The sequence below is a fragment of the Rhinoderma darwinii genome, chromosome 3, assembly GCF_050947455.1.
Source record: "Rhinoderma darwinii isolate aRhiDar2 chromosome 3, aRhiDar2.hap1, whole genome shotgun sequence".
Classification (NCBI taxonomy): domain Eukaryota; kingdom Metazoa; phylum Chordata; class Amphibia; order Anura; family Rhinodermatidae; genus Rhinoderma; species Rhinoderma darwinii.
In genome coordinates this window covers 253,062,032-253,086,411 of record NC_134689.1, presented here as the reverse complement: position 1 = coordinate 253,086,411, position 24,380 = coordinate 253,062,032, and the positions used below count along the sequence as shown (strand labels likewise).

Below are 24,380 nucleotides of genomic sequence, written 5' to 3'. Positions count from 1 at the left end.
TTGTAGGTAGCGCCACACAGCCCCCTGTAGGTAGCGCCACATAGCCCCTTGTAGGTAGCGCCACACAGCCCCCTGTAGGTAGCACCACACAGCCCTTTGTGGGTAGCGCCACACAGCCCCTTGTGGGTAGCGCCACACAGCCCCTTGTGGGTAGCGCCACACAGTCCCTTGTGGGTAGCGCCACACAGCCCCCTTGTGGGTAGCGCCACATAGCCCCTTGTGGGTAGCGCCACACAGCCCCATTGTGGGTAGCGCCACACAGCCCCCTTGTGGGTAGCGCCAGACAGTCCCCTTGTAGGTAGCGCCAGACAGTCCCCTTGTAGGTAGCGCCAGATAGTCCCCTTGTAGGTAGCGCCAGATAGCCCCCTTGTAGGTAGCGCCAGATAGCCCCCTTGTAGGTAGCGCCAGACAGCCCCCTTGTAGGTAGCGCCACACAACCCCCTTGTAGGTAGCGCCACACATCCCCCTTCTAGGTAGCGTCACACAGCCCCCTTGTAGATAGCGCCGCACAGCCCCCTGTAGGGAGTGCCGCACAGCCACCTGTAGGGAGTGCCGCACAGCCCCCTGGTAGAAAGTGTCGCAAATACCCCTGGTAGGGAGTGCCACACAGCCCCCTGGTTGGTAGTGCCCCACAGCCCCCTGGTTGGTAGTGCCCTACAGCCCCCTGGTTGGTAGTGCCCCACATCCCCCTGGTTGGTAGTGCCCCACAGCCCCCTGGTTGGTAGTGCCACACAGCCCACAGCCCCCTAGTTGGTAGTGCCCCACAGCCCCCTGGTTGGTAGTGCCCCACAGCCCCCTGGTTGGTAGTGCCCCACAGCCCACTGCCCCCTGGTTGGTAGTGCCGCACAGCCCCCTGGTAGGAAGTGTCGCAAAGACCCCTGGTAGGGAGTGCCACACAGCCCACATCCCCCTGGTTGGGAGTGACCCACAGCCCCCTGGTTGGTAGTGCCCCACAGCCACCTGGTTGGTAGTGCCCTACAGCCCCCTGGTTGGTAGTGCCCCACAGCCCACTCGTTGGTAGTGCCACACAGCCCACTGCCCCCTGGTTGGTAGTGCCACACAGCCCACAGCCCCCTGGTAGGTAGTGCCACACAGCCCCCTGGTTGGTAGTGCCACACAGCCCACAGCCCCCTGGTTGGTAGTGCCCCACAGCCCACTGCCCCCTGGTTGGTAGTGCCACACAGCCCACAGCCCCCTGGTCGGTAGTGCCACACAGCTCCCTGGTTGGTAGTGCCACACAGCCCACAGCCCCCTGGTTGGTAGTGCCACACAGCCCACAGCCCCCTGGTTCATAGTGCCACACTGCCCACAGCCCCCTGGTAGGTAGTGCCACACTGCCCACAGCCCCCTGGTCGGTAGTGCCACACTGCCCACAGCCCCCTTGTAGGTAGTAAGGACTACGAAATAACCCTGATAGCTGGCGGGCAATAGACATTCAAAAAAGGACAACTGTGCAGGAGCACACAAAATACCCAGCTTTCCCAGCTATCAAATAAATGTGTGGAAATAAACTAAGATATAACTTTTATTTAGTCTGAGTAAAGGATTAATCCTTTTATATAATATTATTATATTTTGTGTGCTCCTGCACAGTTGTCCTTTGTAGGTAGTACCACACAGCCCACAGCCCCCCTGTAGATAGCAAACCCCCCCCCCTTACAGTAAAGATAACGCTACTGTAGCTTCCTGAAGGAGCGGAATCCCCGTGTGGCTGGGGCTTCCGCTCCTGGAGCGCTGCTTGATGCCTCTGTCCATAAATGGACAGTGACATCTGGGAAAACTCCTGAAGCGGAATCCCCGGTCACAGCGTTGCAGACGCTATGACCGTCGATTTCACTCCAGGAGAAGCTCCTGTCGTCTGTGTCCATGACGTCATTGGCTTCTCCTGGAGTGGAATCCCCAGTCATAGAGTCTGCAATGCTGTGACCGGGGATTCCGCTTCAGGAGTTTCCCCTGTTGTAACTGTCCATATATGGACAGAAACATCAAGCAGCGATCCAGGAGTGGAATCCCCGGCCACACGGGGATTCCGCTCCTTCAGGGAGCTACAGTGGCGCTAGTAGACATCAGAGCAGGGAGATACCTCCCTGCTCTGCTATAGTGCCCCCTTGTAGATAGCAACCCCCCCTTCCAGTATAGATAGCGCCACTGTAGCTCCCTGAAGGAGCGGAATCCCCGTGTGGCCGGGGATTCCGCTCCTGGAGCGCTGCTTGATGCCTCTGTCCATATATGGACAGTGACATCAGGGAAAATTCCTGAAGCGGAATCCCTGGTCACTGCGTTGCAGACGCTATGACCGTCGATTCCACTCCAGGAGAAGCTCCTGTCGTCTGTGTTCATGACGTCATTGGCTTCTCCTGGAGTGGAATCCCCGGTCGTAGAGTCTGCAAGGTTGTGACCAGGGATTCCGCTTCAGAAGTTTCCCCTGATGTCACTGTCCATATATGGACAGAGACATCAAGCTGTGCTCCAGGAGCGGAATCCACAGCCACACGGGGATTCCGCTCCTTCAGGGAGCTACAGTGGCGCTAGTAGACAGCAGAGCAGGGAGGTACCTCCCTGCTCTGCTATAGTGCTGTCGCTACCGCTATAGCAGCCACAGCAGCTGCTAGCGGTGCCACCGCACTCATGCCCCGTGTCACCGCTAGCAGATGCTATGGCTGCTACAGCGGTAGCGACGGCTACTAAGTGAAGAAGCGCCCGGGTGGAAAGGCGCCTGCAGTTAGTGTGTGTATCCCCGCTGGTAGTTGCAACGGCGCGGGGATACACACACCTGCTGGCGCCCCTCTTGCAGTGTGGCGGCTGGCGCCCTGTGCGACCGCACTGGTCAAACATAGCTAAGGCCGGCGATGTTGCCGACTGTTTCAATTGTCTGACTTTTTACTGTTTTTTATCAAAATTTATTTTCATTTATTGATTTTGTCTTGAAAGAACATTGGGATTAATTTCTGTGTTATTATATTTTCCATGGAAATTATAATTTTTTTGTATGCAAAAAACACTCAGCTGAAACGTTGCACCTTTTTCACTGATGGGTGAATAAACTTCCTATTTTTTGAACCTTGGAGTGCTGCCTCTTTCTCCTTACATTTGCATTCCTCCAGGAGATGCACCATGACAGATCCGGGTCTTTCAAATTTGCCTTGCCTCATTTCCCTGTTGTTTACACTGCTACTCAAAATAAGAAAAAGGCAGGTGTCGCAATTTTAATATTGTCCATTACAAATCACTAGGTCCATTGCTGATCCGCAGGGACGGTATGTCATCCTCGCAGGGACTCTGAAGGGTGTTCTGATCACTTTGTGTAATGTATACGCCCCAAATACGCTACAAATCCCCTTTTTGGAAAGAGGTTTAGCTAAGATCTCTCATCTGCCGTATACTACTTTATTTGTAGGTGGTGACTTTAACCTCCCTCTCTCTGATACTATGGACAGACACTCCCTCAGTACACCTTCTCCGCCTTTAGAAATACGTAGTCCTACAATGGCATTTCCTCGATTGATCCGTAAATATAACTTATATGATTTATGGAGAGTCTCTAACCCTTCGGCTAAGCAGTATACCTTTTATTCGCACCCAAATAGCACTCATACCCGGATAGATTTATTCCTAGGCAACTTACCGGGCCTTCGTTCATCCTCTTCTGTTGACATTGGCCCTATTACATGGTCGGATCACGCTCCGGTCATGCTGGACTTGCATTCTGACTTATGGACCACCCGGAAATGTCATTAGAGACTGAACGAATGCCTACTTAAATCCCCAGTCCATAGGGCATCACTTAAAACTCATATTGACTCACATTTTACTCTTAACAAAGATTCAATCCCTAAGCTATCCACAATATGGGATGCGTACAAGGAAGTTCTTCGAGGGTACAGTAATTCCCTTTCCTCTCACCTCAAACGAGACACGGTCCAACAATGATTAGATCTGATGATGACTCTAACTAAACTGGAAAATAAAATGCACCTTTTCCCCTCCACATCTACTCTTCGACGTATTATTGAGACATGGGGCAAGTTAAAGGATCTCTCTGTTGCCAAAGTCGAAAAATTACTAATGTATACTAAGCAACAATATTATGAAAGGGGGAATAAGGCACATTCGTTGCTTACAGCTCAATTACGTGATAAAACGGCTCAGTCTGCCCCTTCTGCACTCAGAGATACACAAGGTCGGATGATATTTGATCCTAACCAACAGGCCAATATATTCCACCAATATTACGCTAAGTTATACTCTCTCACATCACAGCTCCCTACAGAGCCATCCGCTCGGGCCCAACGCCTCTCGGATTATTTAAAATCATGCCCTCTCCCCACTATTACGTCTACCGACTGGCTTATGCTCATTGCTCCTATTACTATAGAAGAACTACAGGATACTATAAAAGAACTTCCTAATGGTAAATCCCCGGGCCCTGATGGGTTTTCATACTTCTATTATAAAGTTTTTCAAGACTCACTAACTCTGCACATGTTAGCTCTCTTTAATTTTTTCCTGTCAGGAGCCTTCATTCCCCCTTCTATGCTTCATTCTTTCATTACGGTCATTCCTAAACCAGGGAAGGACCAATCTGACTGTAATATCCGTGGCTGCGGGCCGTCAGTTCCAACCTCCCCTTGACAGCCGCAGCCACGAGTCAGCAAGCGCTGGCCCCAGCCTCCTGCTCAGGAGACGCCATCGCTCACATCCACTCACCACAGCTGGTTCTTAAAGGGGCAGCGTGCGCACCGGACATTCTGATGAACTTTGACCCATGAGTACCCTGGACTATAAGAGGGGTCCAGCCCCCTGCTTCTATGCCTGAGTTTTGATGATGTTTCCTATAGTTTGTCTATATGATGGCCTCCAAGTGTGTTCCTGGTTCCTGTTTCCTGTACCTGTACCTGTTCCAGTTCCTGTTCCTAGCATTCCAACCCATCCTGGTCGAGCACTGTAGTGTGCCAAAGGCGAATCGTGCTGTATCCACGTCTGACCTGCTTCACCTCGCCTGACGTCTACCTGCTGCCTAGCCTAGCAGAGCCTGCCCTGCTACTGTCTGAGCTGCCACAGGTACATATACGAACTATAGACTCCCACATGCGCTCTGTTGGCCAGCTGCCTTACCGCCAATGCGGTACGGCCCAGTGGGTCCACAGACCCTTCGTGACACTGACTGTTCCAGCTATCGAACAATATCCTTGTTGAATGCTGATCTCAAAATATTTACCAAGATTTTGGCCAATAGACTCGGCTCATTTCTCCCTGGTTTGATATACAAAGATCAGGTTGGCTTTGTCATGCATAGGCAGGCTGGAGACAATACTAGACGTACAATTGACTTGGTTGATGTTCTCAATAAAACTGATTCTTCCGGCTTACTCCTTAGTTTGGATGCCGAGAAGTCCTTTGATCAGTTAGATTAGTCCTTCCTCTTTGCCACTTTAGAAACAATTGGCATCTCTGGCCCTTTTCTTACTGCAATACACTCATTATACTCCTCTCCAAATGCAGTGGTTAAACTATCGTACGCGACCTCTCAACTTCTAAATATTTCCAATGGCACTCGTCAGGGTTGCCCCCTCTCCCCCCTTCTTTTTGTGTTATGTGTAGAGCCACTGGCCTCCCGTATGAGGAGTAATCCGGATTTTCAAGGAATTTTGGTACAGGATAGGGAATTTAAAAGTTCCCTATTCGCTGATGATGTTCTCCTGACTGCGCAACCCACAAATTTCTTTACCTAACCTACAATCTATCTTAAATGAATATAGCCTTTACTTGGGGTATAAGATTAACAATTCTAAGACAGAAGCCCTACCAATTAGTCTTTCTCCGTCGCTTACTTCAACCCTAAAATCCTCCTTCAATTATAAGTGGAAGGAAGACACGATCAAATATTTAGGTATTACTCGCTATATACAAGTGTAACATTTACCCCTTTTTCAGGAAATTAATAGACTATAATTAAGTGGTCCACCCTCCCCCTATCCTTCTTCGGCAGAGTGTCTGCAGTTAAAATTTAACAAAATACCTTTATCTTTTGGAAACTCTCCCGGTGCCTATACCGCGTAAGGATATTCAAAAGTTCCAAACATCTCTATTCAAATATATTTGGGCGGGTAAACGCCATAGAATCCCGAAGTCAGTCCTACTTTCTACCATTTCATCGGGTGGACTGGCAGTTCCCGATGTCTATCGTTACTATCTAGCTGTACATATGCGTAGGATCCCATGTTGGGCTTCGCTGCATGCATATAATAAATGGACTGAGATTGAGAATCTCTGGATTGCCCCTATCCATCCGAATGCGCTGTTATGGTCTGGGGCTGTAGACACTTTGCCGATACCCTTACTTAGCTCAATGACGTTTACTAAGAACATTTGGAAGCTTTCTAACACCCTCTATTCATTGTCCTCTTTAAGATCCCCGATGACAACCTTTTTATTTAACCCTTCCTTGCCCGACGGTCTTACTGCGAGGATGACTCAGCCTTGGTCGAGAGCTGGCCTTTTTTATTTTGCTGACATCATAGCGCTCGAGGACCATTCTACCATTTCAAACATTACAATCCAAATATAGTTTACCATCTAACGCATACTTCAGCTATCTGCAAATTACCCATCTTGCCTACTCCCTTTATACAGATAATAGTTTTTCAAAACCCACACCATGTAAGTTTCTCTGCAAAACTACCACCTCAACTAGTGGTTTAATCTCTGAGATCTATGATATTCTCTCCTCTCCAAATATGCATACATCTCCCAAACATGGATATGTGGTTAAATGGGAGACCTATCTGGGTAGGGAGATCCCCCTGTCGATGTGGCAAATTATTTGGTCTCATGCAGCGAAGTCATCTCTTTGTGCTTCTTATAAGGAGAACCAATATAAGATTCTGATGCACTGGTATCATACCCCGGAATTCCTTAATCGAATTTACCCTCTAGTCTCAGACAGGTGTTGGAGATGCCGCAGTGACAGGGGGACACTCCCTCATATCTTCTGGGATTGCTGATTGCTTCGTCCCTTTTGGAGAGAAGTCAGTGATTTAGTCCATAGGCTGCTAGATGTCTGGCTCCCTTTGACAGCTATGACTTTTCTCAATGCACCACCTACAGGCTGGAAGAAAGTGCTGTAAAGGATCTGCCAGACACAGCTTCTGTGTCGACGCCCGTGGGTAATCAGTCTGCACCTGCTCCTATGTCTGTGAGACTGACTCCATCTTCCAACACTCAGGATGGCAGGTTTAGGAGTGGGAGAGCCTATCACAGCCTGGCCAGACGGAGCTAGCTCCCGCCCACTGTCTATTTATACCTGCCTTCCTGTTCCTCCTTTGCCTGTGATTCTGCTCTGCTTGTTTCCTGGCTCTGCTGCTGCTGCTGCTGCTGTTGCTGCTTGAACTACTGATCCTCTGCTTGTTATTGACCTTGGCTTACTGACCACTCTTCTGCTCAGCGTTTTGTACCTCGTGCACTCCTGGTTTGACTCGGCTCGTTCACTACTCTCGTTGCTCCTGGTGTCTCCGTGGGCAGCTGCCCCGTTTCCCTTTCTTCTGTGTACCCTTGTCTGTTTGTCTGTCGTGCACTTACTGAGCGTAGGGACCGTCGCCCAGTTGTACCCCGTCGCCTAGGACGGGTCGTTGCAAGTAGGCAGGGACTGAGTGGCGGGTAGATTAAGGCTCACCTGTCTGTCTCCCTACCCCATCATTACAAGTGCATTCCCGATTGTTATTACATGTTCTTACTGCTGCTAAATGTCTTATAGTGGCCCATTGGAAAAGAGCTAACCCTCCTACGCTGACAGATCTACATAATAGAATTAGGGAGGTTAGGAGAATGGAGTCTCTGTTCATGGAGGCTGTCAATCAACTAGATCGCTTCCATACTGTTTGGTCACCATGGGATATGTATGACTATGTAGACCACCCTGAGCTTTCGCAATTCCTATTCTAACCTTCTCTTATTTACACATGTACGACTAGGATATCTCTTTGCTCCCTTCCTTCCCCCCTCTTTTTCACTTTGTACCGGTCTATTGTCTTGTTATATGTTTTATGTGTTTACTACTTTTTGTTGACGGAGTTTGTCTATACAATGGGGTAATATGTGGAGTTCGTGTTCCTTCAGAACTTGGCCTCCACCGAAAGTTTCTGTATCATTATTTGTTTGCTACATAGAACCCTTGCAAATTATGCAATATATTGGATTTAAACATGTCATAACTTCCTACCGTTGTTATCTTGACTTATACTCTGTATTAATGTGATACACCTTCTATTCCTTTTCTAATGGATCATTATGTTATGTACCTCCTTTTTTCTTTCAAAAATAAAAAATACACAGTTGGAAAAAAATTATTGGCAGCATTTTGTTCATCAATGTGTAGGGCACAGACAGAAAGGACAGCTTGCTTACAGACTACAAGTTGGTTTAGGAATCTGCATTGATGTTGTTGAGTGTCATTTGCACAAGATATAGGTCCAGACTAATAAATACTACAAATACTACAAATCTTTAACTACTATATGCAAATATACACCCTGGCAAACCGGATTACTTGTCATGGGAAGTTTAGTGCCATCTGGTGGCCCAAAATTAATGGTCCTGTTCAGTATTCTGGAAACCTTACTATAAATATAGAATAAGTGTATGTCCCTTAGTTATTTCCTCCTATATGTCTATGATAAGTTGTTATTCTGCCATTTGTACTATTTTACAAATGGTTATTTTACAGTAAACTGTATAAACTGCAATATTAAATGTGGAGGTGCCAACACTGACAGGCTATACACTCTGTACAGGTTGGTGCAGTTGCATATACATCCAATATAGGTATTAGATAGCACAATAAATAGAACTGGAACCATTGCCTTTATAACTGGGATGAGATCCGCAATATGTATAATGTCTTGTAAGGTGTACTATTACATTCTTTGAAACATGAACCTGTCTTCAAGTTCTAGCAAAATACACTTTATAATTCAAAATTTTCTTTGTTGTACTAATGAATATGGGATTGCAAGACATTATATATTTGTAAGGCTTCGTTCACATCTGCGTCAGGGCTCCGTTAATGGGTACTGTCGGAGCTTTCCGTCAGAACGGAATCCTGACATAGGTTTCCGTTTGCATCATCATTGATTTCAATGTTGACGGATCCGATACAAATGGTTTCCGTTTGTCTCAGTTGTGCAAGGGTTCTGTCGTTTTGACTAAATGAATAGCGTAATCTGCTACAGTATTTCTTCAGTTAGAATGGAGCCCTGACGCAGATGTGAACGAAGCCTAAGGCTGTCCAGTCTCTCCAAAGAAAAGACAAACATTTTCAGGGGTTGACATATACTTGTAAGCTTTGGAATCACTTTCCTAGAGGATTACCCAGACCGGATAGAAATGCAGCAAAGCCTTAGTTATGAGAAGTATTACATTTATACAGCTTTTCAGCCTTTGAATGTGAACGAACAGGTTTCCATTTACTGAAAGCAACCAGAGATCTTAAAGAGGCTCTGTTACCACATTATAAGTGCCCTATCTTGTACATAATGTGATCGGTGCTGTAATGTAGATTACAGCAGTGTTTTTTATTTAAAAAAACGATCATTTTTGACGGAGTTATGACCTATATTAGCTTTATGCTAATTAGTTTCTTAATGGACAACTGGGCGTGTTTTACTTTTTGACCAAGTGGGCGTTGTGGAGAGAAGTGTATGACGCTGACCAATCAGCGTCATATACTTCTCCCCACTCATTTACACAGCACATGGTGATCTAGCTAGATCACTATGTGCAGTCACTTACACATTAACGTTACTCAAATGTCCTGACAGTGAATAGAGATCGTTACCAGCCAGGACGGGATGCCTATTTAGAATCCTGACACTTCGGTAACGTTTGTGTGAGATTTACAGCAAGGCAAGCGTAATTTCGTTTTAAATGACAGTTTACAGTGTAATCTCGCGAGATTACGCTTGCCTTGCTGTAAATCTCACGCAAACATTAGCGAAGTGTCAGGATTGTGAATAGACATCCTGGCTGGAGGTAATGTATATTCACTGTCAGGACACTTGAGTAACGTTAATGTGTGTGTATGTGACTGCACATAGTTAGCTAGTTAAGATCACTATGTGCTGTGTAAATGAATGGGGAGAAGTGTATGATGCTGATTGGTCACTGATTGGTCAGCGTCATACACTTCTCTCCACAACGCCCACTTGGTCAAAAAGTAAAACACACCCAGTTGGTCATTAAGAAAGTCATTAGCATAAAGCTAATATAGGTCATAACTCCCTCAAAAATTATAGTTTTTCTAAATAAAAAAACACTGCTGTAATCTACATTACAGTGCCGATCACATTATGTACAAGATAGGCCACTTATTATGTGGTGACAGAGCCTCTTTAAAAAAGGCAGAGAAGGAATTGAAATACAAGGGGCACAAAGTGTATAATCTTTGAAGAAAAAAAACAGGGATATGATTGCTCGATATGGGAATCACTGAGGCCCCTGAACATGACCGTCGTTTTCATCCGTAATTACAAATCCGTAATTACGGATAAAATTGCAGACCTGTTCATTTCTATTGGCTGCAGAAACCTTTCCGTATATTTACGGCTATGCATCCGTGCTGTAGAAATGATCTGCAAAGTCATATTCTTGTCCGCAATTGCGGCACGGATTTGTCCATAGAATTCTATGGGCGCTTCCGCAATTGCGGACAGCTACGAATGTGTATCCATAGCCGTAGGATCCGTATTTGCGGAAAATAAAAACCCTTACAGTCATGTGAATGAGGCCTAACACCTTTTCCTAGAACAATTTTTAGGCTGTAAATATATTAGAAAGATGCATAACTTTTTATTGCGCGCTAATTACACAAAACCAGAAAAAGAAGGATTAAAGGTAACAGTAAGTATCTATAATATTAGATAAAACAATCCTGGTTAATGTAGTTCTTTTATATCCACTACATCCACTAAATTACCACAGTTTGATTTCCCTATTATTGCAATATGCTATATGAGCCCTCACCATCAGTAATATAATCAGAAGACAATTTACATTATTGTATATTATGTTAGAATACCTCATATTTACAGTAGTATTTTTTTCTGTGAATGTTTTCTGACATACTTGTTCTTTTCCTGTCAACCATATATTTCTCTTGTAGGACGATCTTGAATATGAAGCAGATAAAACATCACCTCGTTCGATTTTGCCCCCTGTATCTCAGAGTTTACATCGTGATGCTCCCTTACGTCTCCCATCTCCTCCCAAAACACCAGCAACTGTCAGGAAGACTCATGTGAGTACAATTATATCTAAGCTTCTTTCTGAGAACCTTTTGCTAGAAGTATAAGGCATTGTTCAAACAGTGCAGATTTACTGCAGACTTTGCATGTATTTTTTTTTTAAGCCAAATCCAGGAATGAACAGAGTATATATATATATATATATATATATATATATATATATATATATATATATATATATATATATATAAAAATAAAGTAAGGCCTTTATAGGTCTGCGAACCTAGAACCAATTCTGGTTACCAGATCCAAATTGGGGCATGCAAAATCTGCAGCGAGTCTGCACTGTGTGAACAAGCCTAAGGGTAGAATCCCACGCAGCAGATATATTTGCAAAAAATTCTGCAACTTAAAATCCTATAGATGAATAGAACTGATTTTTAGTCGCAGAACAAAATCTGCCACATGTGACTCTCCCGTAATGGAAAACGAATAAAAGTACACCTGACATCACAGTATTTAAAAACCTAATGTGACATTGTCATTGCTTAGTTCATAATGGGGTGGGAAAGTAATATAGTTTCAATATTTTAATACCTGCATACAGAATGAATATCTATAGAAATTATCTGTAGATCAGGTTTAGGTGAGTGAAATATTTATAATAACCTGCAAAGTAATGGTCTCTGTCATCCATAAATATAAAGTTATCCCACAAAGACTTCATATCTTTTCTGAAAATATTTGGTTTATTATGTTTAAATATGGCCCTTGGGAAATAGCGATATATGCGATAGGAGGACTTCAGTGTTGATCTGTTAAGAGATAGTAGAACACTGCTATTCAGGGACAGTTTGCAAGAAAATTTCATACAGAAAGAATGGGATTTTGGGCAGTATAGAAGAGGCATCTTGATGTGCGAGAGTATAAAGGATGATGAGATTAATAGTTCAGTTGAAATTACTGATGATGGAGGTTATATATAGGGATGATGGCTGGTATATATAGGGATGATGGGGGTTGTATACATGGATGATGCCTGGTCCAGCCATCATCACTGTATATCACCCCCATCATCCCCATATATAACCCCCATCATCCCCATATATAATCCCCATCATCCCTGTATATACCAGCCATCCAGCCTGGCTGGCATATACAGGAATGATGGCTGATATATACAGGGATAATGGGGGTTATATACAGGAATGATGGGGGTTATATACAGGAATGATGGGGTTATATACAGAGATGATGGGTAGTCCAGCCATCATCCCTGTATTAACCCCCATCATCCCTGTATATACAAGCCATTATCCCTGTATATGAACCGTAACTATATAACTTTATCTATCAGGGAGGGGTGCTTACTCACCCTCTCCTCACACATAGGCTTCTTCTGCCCTCTCGAGTGGGCAGCACCAGAGGCGAGCTCTAGCAGACGTGCCAAGCGTGCGGCACGTCTGCTAGATTAAATAATACAGTAGCGTGGGCAAGCCGGTCATGGTGGGGGCAGCGGAACGGCAGGCCTCAACTTCTCAGTGGGCCCACCATCTTGGTACGCCTATTGCCCTTACATAGTGTCGGGGGAAGGTGGGACCAGGGAAGGCAGGGTCATGTGCCAAACTTCGGAATACAGTGGAACCACGAGTCAGCTCTGTGTGGTGTAGTCTGGTACTGCTTACTTTTACTCGGGTGACATCCTGTCGCTTAATAATGCTTAACACTATACTAAAATGAGTATTATTGGAGTCTTCTCAGTTACCTCAAAGTCATTCTTTAGTGAAGTCATCTCTATTTAGTCTGTTTTTTTGGGGGTTTGTTTTTCTTCAGCACCCTTATTAGTTTTTCTCATCCTTAGGTTACAGAGAAGGCTCCATCTCAAGGTGACCCCGTGCAAGGTGCTGATAGAGAGAGCAAACAGTTACCCCATTCTGGAACTGAGAAAATTATTGTCACCCTCCATTCAGCTACACATATCCCTTCAAACAGAGCTGGCTCTTTGCCTACCCCCTTCATATGCTTGTAAGTATAACTTAGAGATCAGAGAACATAGGCTTCATTTAAAGGGTAACTAAACTTTCAATAAACTTCTGACATGTCATAGTGACACGTAAGAAGTTTTGATCGGTGGGGGTCCGAGCACTGAGACTCCCACCAATTGCTCAAACGAAGCGGCAGAAGTGCTCAGCCGCTTTGTATCTGTTTGGCTTTTTCCAGAAATCAATGTATCGGAGTACGGACTCAATAGAAAGTCTATGAGCCCCAGCCTGTACTCCACTACATCGGCTTTCCTGAAAAAGCCGAACAGAAACGAAGCGGCTTGGCGCTTCTGCCGGGTCGTTTGAGCGATTGGTGGGGGTCTCAATGCTCGGACCCCCACCAATCAAAACTTCTGACATGTCACAATGACATGCCAGACGTTTCTCAAACATTTAGTTATCCTATAAGGCCACACAGATCATTAGATTTCCAAAGCAATTTTCACATTTTTACTTTTTGTTTTCATCTTTCCATTTTTTTGTCTACTCCTAATTGGGACTATTTTTTTTAGCTGCAGCACATGTTGGGGCCATGTGTCCGAGTTGTAAAGGTGGCCAGAAGTAGGACTCTATAATGTGCATAATACTAAATTGGCTAAAAAGCAAGGATGTAGGGCTGGGAAACAGAGTGGCTTTATCCTCTGAAAATTCAACATGAGGTCCGCGATACCTGTTGGTAAATGTTCCACTAGATTGGGGCACAGTGTTTGTGTGTTTGTCTTCTCTATTCAAATCCGGGAAATATTCCCCCATTTTGTTTAGCGAGGGTTCAAAAAAGTATTAATCCAATAGTCACCCCTCTCTTTTATGTCTTGGTTGTGCTTATGGCTCTGAAAGCAGGTAAGCATACAGAATGCAGGAGGACAGTGTAAAAGCTTTACGCAAAGGATTTCTTTTTTTATCATCCTGGTCATGCATGGGAGTGGGTTCAGGGTTTTCTCCTTTTTCCAAGGTACAGCATTTGCAACTAGTGTGCCTTCTCCTCCTCCTGCATCCCCTCCCAGACAAGATGCAGGTCACCATTTTCCTCTAGTGCCTCCTGGTTCCAGCAGCAGCATGGAGTAAAGTACGACTAGGAATGTTGCATTTCTTTCCATTTTGAGGCATCAAAGTATGGGCCTGTTCACATCAGCGTTGGTTTTCGGTTTATGGGTTCCGTTGCAGCTTTCCGTCAGAGAAACCCATAATCGGAAAGCCAAATGGAAACTAAAGCTTCCATTTACATTACCATTGATTTCAAAGGTAATGGTTCTATTTTCCTTGGTTTCCGTTTGTTTCCGTTCCATATGGTTTCTGTTTTTTTTCCCCAGAAAGAATAGCGCAGTCGACAGTTTGGCTTTTTTGTTTATGGGTTATCGCTTAACCAGGAGAGATTTTTATCTCTTTGAAATTAATAATGAAGGCTCTTATTATTTGGCAGCAAGCAAAGATCTTAAAGAGGCTCTGTCACCAGTTTATAACTTCCCTATCTACTACCTAATCTAATAGGCGCTTTGATGTTGATAAGTACTGTTTAGTTTTGTTTTTTAAGAAAACGTTTATTATTGACCAAGTTATGAACATTTTTCGATTTATGCAAATGTTTTCTAAATGCCCAACTGGGTGTTTTTTTTTATTCACCAAGTGGGCGTTGTATAGAAAAGTGTATACAATCAATCAATCAATCAGCGTCATACACTTCTCTACATTCCAGCCCAGCTTGATTCACAGCACAGCGTGATCTCCCGCAGGTCCTTCACGGAAGCGACGAAAGACTGAACAGACTTCGCTTCCAGCCGTGCCAGGACGTTTATCCGAATCTGCAGCGGCTGGAGGCGATGTCTGTTCAGTCCTCTGTCGCTTCAGTAAGGTGTGCTCTGCCACACCTGATCTGTGTTGTGTACCTTTGAACTCCTGACATCAAAAGAGTTTATTCTAGTCGAGATGCCCAGTAACCATACCTCCAATCTTTCAATTATCGCAAAGAGGGCCTACCGAGCAGCTCTCGTAGCGTGGCAATTTTTTTTCATCTAATCCGCCCAATCCCTGCCCATACACACCCAGTTAAGCCCATACAGTATCATGCTCCCATAGAGCCTCCCACATAGTATAATGCCAAATAGCTTTCCCCATATAGTATAATGCCCCCATAGCTGACACCATACAGTATAATGCACCCACACAGTATAAAGACAACACAGATGCCCCCATACAGTACAATGCCCAGACCGATTCCCTATACAGTATAATGCCCAAACAAATTCCACTGTACAGCATAATGCCCCACAGCTACCCCATACAGCATAATACCCCATAGCTGCCCCAATATAGTATAATGTATAATGCCCACACAGTATAATGCCCACACAGATGCTCCCATACAGTATAATGCCCACACAGATGCTCCCATACAGAACAATGCCCCCATAGCTGCCCATAGAGTATAATTCCCCCATAGCTGCCCCATACATTATAATGCCCCCTTAGCTGCTTTAAGTGCCAGTGCCCACGTAGATAGTGCCGCAACAGTGCACATGTAGATAGTGCCACACAGTGCCATGTAGATTGCGCCTCAGTGTCCCCTGTAGATAGTGCCCCTATATAGTGCTACAGTGCCCATGTAGATAGTGCCAGACCTCCCTGTAGATAGTGCTACCCCCCTGTAGATAGCGGCATTCGGGCACCCTCTAGGAGCGGAATCCTCGACCAGAGCATCGGCTGCGCTGTGGCTGGGGATTCTGCTCCAGGAGGAGTCCCTGACGTCACTGTCCATACATGGATAGTAATGCCAGGGGCTTCTCCTGGAGCGGAATCCCCGGCCGGAGTGTCGGCAATGCTCTGGCCAGAGATTCCGCTCCTGCAGGAGCCACTGCCCTCACTGTCCATATATGGACAGTGACGTCAGTGGCTCTTCTAGGAGCAAAATCCCCGACCTGAGCATCTGCAATTTCCGCTCCTGGAGGAGCCACTGACGTCGCTGTCCATATATGGACAGTAACGTCAAGGGCTTCCCCGGGCTCAGCACTGTAAATAGCGCTGTGCCCGGGGAGTCCTCGATGAGTGGAGAAGCTCCCTCTGCTCCTCCACCCTGTACTAATGCTGAAGCCAGGACCTGACGGTTCTCTGCTTCACCATTGGGTTTGACTGTATCTGCGTCCTGAAGATGCAGATACAGTTGACACCGGGACAAACCCCCGGCCGGAATCCAGGACTGATCCGCTGAATCCGAGATGGTTGGGAGGTATGCCATTAACCACTAGTCTTAAAGTGAAATAGTTGAAATAGTTTTTGTTTTGTGGTTTTTTAATAAAAATGTCTATTAGTGTGATTGATGCAACTTTCAAAATACTTTTTATTAAAAATTATTTTAACTTTTTGAGATACAGCTGCTTTGTATCCTGTATACAGAGCAGCTGTATCGTTCGCTAAGACCTGAAATCCGTTAGGTCCGATGGACTGACGGGTTCAGTGAAAGTGGGTCCCTGACACGCAGGATCCACCTGTAATCAATCACATCTAAGTTTTAAACTTGGATAACAGGTAGATTCTGTGTGTCAGAGACCTGTAGACACTGAACCTGTCAGGGCCGCTGACCTGACGGATACAGGTTTCAGCACTACTGTAGATACAGCTGCTATGTATGCAGTATACAAAAGCAGCTGTATCTCAAAATGTAAAAATAATTTTTGATAAAAAGTATTTTAAAAGTTGTGGCAATCACACTGATAGACATGTGTGCACATGTTTATATATATATATATATATATATATATATATATATATAATTTCAAAGGTGCACATAGCCCTTAAGCTACCAGTGATTAATTTTATAAATGGGATTGTAATGCACTGTCAAATTTCTGAATGAAGCTCTAGTGGGTGACGGTGCTTAAAGGAATCTTGCGTATTAAAGGCTATGTAGACCTTTGAAATAAAAAAATTTTAAAATAAAAATATATATCAGTGTGTTTGGTACAACTTTCTAATTACTTTTTATTAAAAATAATTTTTACTATTGATACATATTCTGTATACAGAGCAGATGTATCTAGAGCTTAATCCTGTACCCGTCAGGTAAGCGGGACTAACGGGTTCAGTGACAGCGGGTCCACTTGTTATAGATCACATATAAGTTATGAACTTCTATATGATCGATAACAGCTCGATCCGACTTCACGGAGACACGCAGGAACCGCTGTCACTGAACCCGTCAGTGCCGCTGACCTGACGGATTTAGGTTTCAGTGCTAGATACAGTTGCTCTTTATATGGGATACAAAGCAGCTGTATCTCAAAAAGTAAAAAATAATGTTTTGTAAAAAGTATTTAGAAAGTTGCACCAAACACAATCATAGACATTTTGATTAAAGGGGAAAAATAATTCAAAGCCTTTAAAGGAACAGTGTCACCCCAAAAAATTTTTTTATATCAGTTTGATGTTAGTGTTTTATTAAAAACTTTTATATTTATTTGTGTGTTTGTGTGTTACTTTTTTTTATTTTTTTACTTTTTCTTCCCTATGGGGGCTGCCATTTTTTTTCCATTTCTGTATGTGTCGATTAACGACACATACAGACATGGAATACGGCAGCTACAGTCCCATAGTGAATGCGAACGGGGCCCCTTCCATCCATCCATGGTGTACGCCGTCTGTGTGGGAACGGCGCATGCGCCGCTCCCACACAGTCCAAGTTGAACTGAGCGCCGTCCGGCGCCATTTTCCTGTAGACCGGAAGTCGCGGCCGGACAGTAAGATTACTACTTCCGGTCGCGGCTTCCGGACTTGTGCACTTGGAGCAGCGGCAGCAGACGGAGCGGACGGACCGGAGGGAGCGGCGGCGGCAGGAGCAGGTAAGTGATTTCTATGTATGTTCGTGTTTCAGTGTGTGTTTACTAGTGTATGTAAACCTACTACACTGTGTGTTAGCTCAAAAAATGGCGACACACAGTGTAGGAGGTTTGACCGTTCAATCCCCTCGTTTAGCCAGGATAAAGGAGGGGGGGATTCTGAGAGCTCACTAGAGCGAGGGTTTTTTTCCAATTTTGCAGCATAAAGCAATGTGGTTGCTTTACCACATGCAATGCTGCAATTTTGGGAATTGCTCCATCTAGTGACCAGTGCCGGGAAATATTATAAATTAGAATCTAATTTATAATATTTCCTGACTCGTGAAAAAAATAAAAAAAATTAGAACAATGTTTAATCACCTACACACTAATTGTTTAACTAAAAAAAAAAAATACATTTTTTGCTAGCAACACATTCCATTTAAGCAAATTCAAAGAAGTGTCTCCCTTGAGTTTGATAAATATGGATCGTCATCTTAGAGAGTTTATAGGTCACTTTTAACCTAGTTTTTTAACTGACACATTGATAAATTTGCCCCATTATTTTTCACACAAGTTATTTACATATTTTCAAGTTGATTTTCTCCTTATGTGGTTGTCCACCTTTAGCAAATTAATGTTGTTTCTTGTATAATTAAAAGTTATGCAATTTTCCTATATACTTTCTGTATTAATTCCTCACAGTTTTCAAGATTTCTGCTTGTTGTTATTCAGTTCGAATATTCTTGGTTTAGTTCCAGTGGATAAAATTCTGTCCATGGTCGTGTGATGGACACACAGGTGCTGGGATCGTTAGGCTGAGTTCACACGGGGCGGATGTGCTGCGTAAAGTTACACTGTGTATCTGCCCCGGAAACCGCAGGGAATTCTGGGCGAAAAACCGCACTAAACTGTGGTGCAGTTTTTCGTCCCGGAATGTCCGCTGCGGCAAACTGCAGCATTTAGCCGGCCTGCTGGCAGGCCACTGCAGCGGCGGTCACATGGAATGAAATGTTATCCCGGGAGGACGGCTCTCTGACGTCATCCTTACCGCTGTGATACAGATACTGCAACTGTAACAAGCCGTGCACCTGTGTGTCCATCACATGACCATGGACAGAATTGTATCCACTGGAAGTAAATAATGAATGTTCCAACTGAATAACAACAAGCAGAGGAATTAATAAAGCAAGTATGTTGGAAAATGATATAACTTTTAATTATAAAAAAAAAACATAGCATTAATTTGCTGAAACCAGAAAACCCATTTAATTGCCTCATTTGAAGTTTCTCCATGGCCCATATTAATTGAATTTCCCTATTTTTCACTTTTTCAAGGGCAATGGACATATCTGCATATTTAAATCGTGTCTATCTTCAGTCTATTTCACTTTCAATGCACAACATTTCCTGAAGCAGCTTGGCATTGTATAATAGTGTATATTCTGTAATCTACAAGTATTCCTAGATCCTTTTCCATTAGAGATACACTACCGTTCAAAAGTTTGGGGTCACCCAGACAATTTTGTGTTTTCCATGAAAACTCACACTTATATTTATCAAATGAGTTGCAAAATGACTAGAAAATGTAGTCAAGACATTGACAAGGTTAGAAATAATGATTTTTATTTGAAATAATAATTTTCTCCTTCAAACTTTGCTTTTGTCAAAGAATGCTCCATTTGCAGCAATTACAGCACTGCAGACCTTTGGCATTCTAGCTGTTAATTTGCTGAGGTGATCGGGAGAAATTTCACCCCATGCTTCCAGAAGCCCCTCCCACAAGTTGCATTGGCTTGATGGGCACTTCTTGCGTACCATACGGTCAAGCTGCTCCCACAACAGCTCTATGGGGTTGAGATCTGGTGACTGCGCTGGCCACTCCATTACAAATAGAATACCAGCTGCCTGCTTCTTCCCTAAATAGTTCTTGCATAATTTGGAGGTGTGCTTTGGGTCATTGTCCTGTTGTAGGATGAAATTGTCTCTAATCAAGCGCTGTCCACAGGGTATGGCATGGCGTTGCAAAATGGAGTGATAGCCTTCCTTATTCAAAATCCCTTTTATCTTGTACAAATCTCCCACTTTACCAGCACCAAAGCAACCCCAGACCATCACATTACCTCCACCATGCTTGACAGATGGCGTCAGGCACTCTTCCAACATCTTTTCAGTTGTTCTGCGTCTCACAAATGTTCTTCTGTGTGATCCAAACACCTCAAACTTCCATTCGTCTGTCCATAACACTTTTTTCCAATCTTCCTCTGTCCAATGTCTGTGTGCTTTTGCCCATATTAATCTTTTCCTTTTATTAGCCAGTCTCAGATATGGCTTTTTCTTTGCCACTCTGCCCTGAAGGCCAGCATCCCGGAGTCGCCTCTTCACTGTAGACGTTGACACTGGCGTTTTGCGGGTACTATTTAATGAATCTGCCAGTTGAGGACCTGTGAGGCGTCTATTTCTCAAACTAGAGACTCTAATGTACTTGTCTTGTTGCTCAGTTGTGCAGCGGGGCCTCCCACTACTCTTTCTACTCTGGTTAGAGCCTGTTTGTGCTGTCCTCTGAAGGGAGTAGTACACACCGTTGTAGGAAATCTTCAGTTTCTTGGCAAATTCTCGCATGGAATAGCCTTCAGTTCTAAGAACAAGAATAGACTGTCGAGTTTCACATGAAAGCTCTCTTTTTCTAGCCATTTTGAGAGTTTAATCGAACCCACAAATGTAATACTCCAGATTCTCAACTAGCTCAAAGGAAGGTCAGTTTTATAGCTCCTCTAAACAGCAAAACTGTTTACAGCGGTGCTAACATAATTGCACAAGGGTTTTCAAGTGTTTTCTAATCATCCATTAGCCTTCTAACACAGTTAGCAAACACAATGTACCATTAGAACACTGGAGTGATGGTTGCTGGAAATGGGCCTCTATACACCTAAGTAGATATTGCGTTAAAAAACAGACGTTTGCACCTAGAATAGTCATTTAGCACATTAACAATGTATAGAGTGTATTTCTGATTAATTTAATGTTATCTTCATTGAAAAAAAACTGTGCTTTTCTTGCAAAAATAAGGAAATTTCTAAGTGACCCTAAACTTTTGAACGGTAGTGTACATATCTACAATCAGGGCCGCCATTAGGGGGGTATTAGGGGTACTGATGTGAGGGGCCCGGCCAAACCTAATTGAAAGGGGGGCCCGGCAACTGCCGCGACTTGCCTTTGGTAGAAAAAAACAGGCCCCTGCAATGGGGCCCGTTTTTTTCACCAAAAGAATGTCGTGAGCTGCGGGCCCCCCCTCTTGTCATGGGGGCCGTCAAACACACGCCCGCGCGCGACTGATCGCGTGCACCCGCAAACTCACGAGCGTGCGCACCCGCGAACGCCCGCACTGGCGAACGCCAAGGCGCGCACCCACGAAAGCCCGGAAGCGCGCACCCGCGACAGCACGCGCACACCCGCGATCACACGCGTCGCAACCGCGAACGAAGCGCATTTAAAAAAGTACCTTTTTTTTTCTCATTTGTGATTTTTGCGGCAGAACCGCAGCATTTCCGCAACAGAGCAGCGGCGATTCCACAGAATAAATTGACATGCTGCGGCTTAAAAAGCCACACTGCAGGTCAATTTTTTTTGCAGCGTGTGGATGAGATTTGTTCAAATCTCATCCACTCTGCTGCGACTGTAATAGGCTGCGGATTTTCCACAATAAAATGTGTTGCATAAAATCAGCAGTGTTCATGCCTCGTATGTTCCTACCCTAAGGCCGGATTTACACAAGCGTGTGCTTTTTGCGCGCGCAAAAAACGTGGCGTTTTGCGCATGCAAAAGTTCCATAACAGCTCCGTGTGGCAGCAGCGTATGATGCGTGGCTGGGTGATTTTCGCGCAGCCGCCATCATTATGACACTCTGTATGTTTGTAAACAGAAAAGCACGTGGTGCTTTTCTGCTTTCATTCATAGTTTATACTGCTGCGGAAGTGCTGGGCGTGATTTTCACGCACCCATTGACTTCAATGGGTGCGTGATGCGCGAACAATGCACAAATATCGGATATGTCGTGAGTTTTACGCAGCGGATACACGCTGCGTGAAAATCACTGACAGTCTGCACGGCCCCATAGACTAACATAGGTCCGTGCGAGGCGCGTGAAAAACACTGACAGTCTGAACGGCCCCATAGAGTAACATAGGTCCGTGCGAAGCGCGTGAAAATCACGTGCGTTGCACGGACGTATTACACGTTCGTCTGAATAAGCCCTAACAATAAGGTCCAGTTCATAGAGTTTTTGGGCCTAGATATTGACTCGGACACTGCGTCAGAATCAGCACCAAACAACTTCCAAAACCGCCTCCCATTGATTTAATCTGAAATCAATGGGAGCCAGTCGCGGAAAAAAGAAAAAGCAACACGTCCTTTCTTGCCGCTGTTCCGCCTCTGACCTCCCATCGAAATCAATGGGAGGCAGAAAATGCATTTTTCGCTGCGTTTTTTGTCTGCTGTCCTCAATCGCCGCAGGCAAAAAACGCAGCAAGATAGTGTGGGCAGAATCTGCCTCAAAATTCGGTGCGCGGTTCGAGGCGGTCGCAGGTGCGAGTGCGCTTGCGCGGGAGTTTGAGGATGCGTGCGATCGGTCGCGCGGGCGGTGTTTGACGGCCCCCATGACGAGAGGGGGGGCCCGCAGCTCACGACATTCTTTTGGTGAAAAAAACAGGCCCCATTGGAGGGGCAGTTGCCGGGCCCCCCTTTTAATTAGGTTTGGCCGGGCCCCTCACATCAGTACCCCTAATACCCCCCTGATGGCAGCCCTGGGTAGCATGATATAGTGCTGGACGGAGTACCGTTAACAGGCGGTGCCATGGTAGGGGGGCCCAGAAAATTTAGCTGTATGGGGCCCTGAAATTCCTGATGGCGGGCCTGTCTACAATACTCTCATATTTGCTGGCTGTTCATCTCATGTCATACTTTAGTGATGAACTGTTGCTTCTTTCATGCCAAGCCTCTATTGTTTTTATTATAGAAACTAGATCCATTCTTTTATATCACATGTAGTTTGTTACTTTTTCGGCTGTAAAGAATATTTTAACCAGTACACACTTATGTTGTAGATTTTTCCTGATTCCTAAACAAGTTTCTGGAATCTTAAATGTTATCACTGTTTCAGTGCCAGAAATGGCAATTTTTTTGGAAATGGTCCTGCACAATACTACACCATTTCTACACCATTCTGTGTGATTTACCCACTGGTAGATTACGCCACAGCACTTTATTTTTATGTCACCCTCTATCTTCTTAATGAACACTACTTGTCCATATGCAGGATACCAGGCTCTCTGGAAATATCCCATAGCACCATGAGAGAACACACAACACATCTATATATGAGCTGCATGTTATATTAACAGCTAGTGATATGTCACATTTAACTACTCTCCAGGTCCCCTCTCCTCTTCACACATTTTTTTTCCTTTCCATATATCAACCAAACACACCAGACTTGTTCTCCTATTCTCTCAAGCCTATTAATGATCTGAGGGCCTCGGGCCTAGAAACACTTTTGCTTTAAGAGCAGCTAATCCAGTCTGAAAATTGTTTTGTGTTGAACTGCTAATGGGATATTGCTGCCCCTCCTTGTCTTCTCAGGGGGTTCACTTGGCATTAATATTTCATTACCTTGGTCCAGACCTGACAGATCACATGACTACGACCCCCATTCAGTACGTCCTCCATCCATTTGTCAGTCATAGACTGATGTCTGACCATATCAATACAAGCAACATATTTATAAATAAAACAAATTATCTATCTATCTATCTATCTATCTATCTATCTATCTATCTATCTATCTATCTATCTATCTATCTATCTATCTATCTATCTATCTATCTATCTATCTATCTATCTATCTATCTATCTATCTCATATCTAATCTTTCTACCTAATATGTTTTCTGCTTTATTATTGATATTGGTTACATGCCTTGTTTGCAGAATGAGCAGCATGGATGAGAAGAGAGGATCTGGAGCACAAAGCATCTCTCATGCTGCACAAGCTCCAACCAGCAGCCCGATCTGGGGTGAAAAACTGACCATGACAGTGAATGAGGAGGAGGTTGAGGAGGAAGGTAGAGACGTAGTAATACACATCATACATAAATCTCAATGATACTGCCGGCTTTCTGCGTCTGTATACATTTCCTGTAGAATTTAATACAGTTACAATGAAGCTAACAGGACACATGCAGAGAAGGCCATATTGTTCTAATTTATGAACACTCAGAATTTATAAAGATTCCCCATTCT

At 44.5% G+C, this 24,380-nt stretch overlaps 1 protein-coding gene across 1 annotated transcript in view; it reads left to right on the top strand.

The window, feature by feature from the left end:
* Window positions 1-24,380, top strand: part of CCDC33 (coiled-coil domain containing 33) — a 111,804-nt gene that overhangs the window by 12,794 nt on the left and 74,630 nt on the right. The window contains exons 3-5 of the mRNA XM_075857754.1: window positions 11,156-11,290; window positions 13,099-13,262; window positions 24,069-24,202. Coding sequence (XP_075713869.1) covers window positions 11,156-11,290; window positions 13,099-13,262; window positions 24,069-24,202 — 433 coding nt within the window. The remainder of the gene's footprint in view (window positions 1-11,155; window positions 11,291-13,098; window positions 13,263-24,068; window positions 24,203-24,380) is intronic.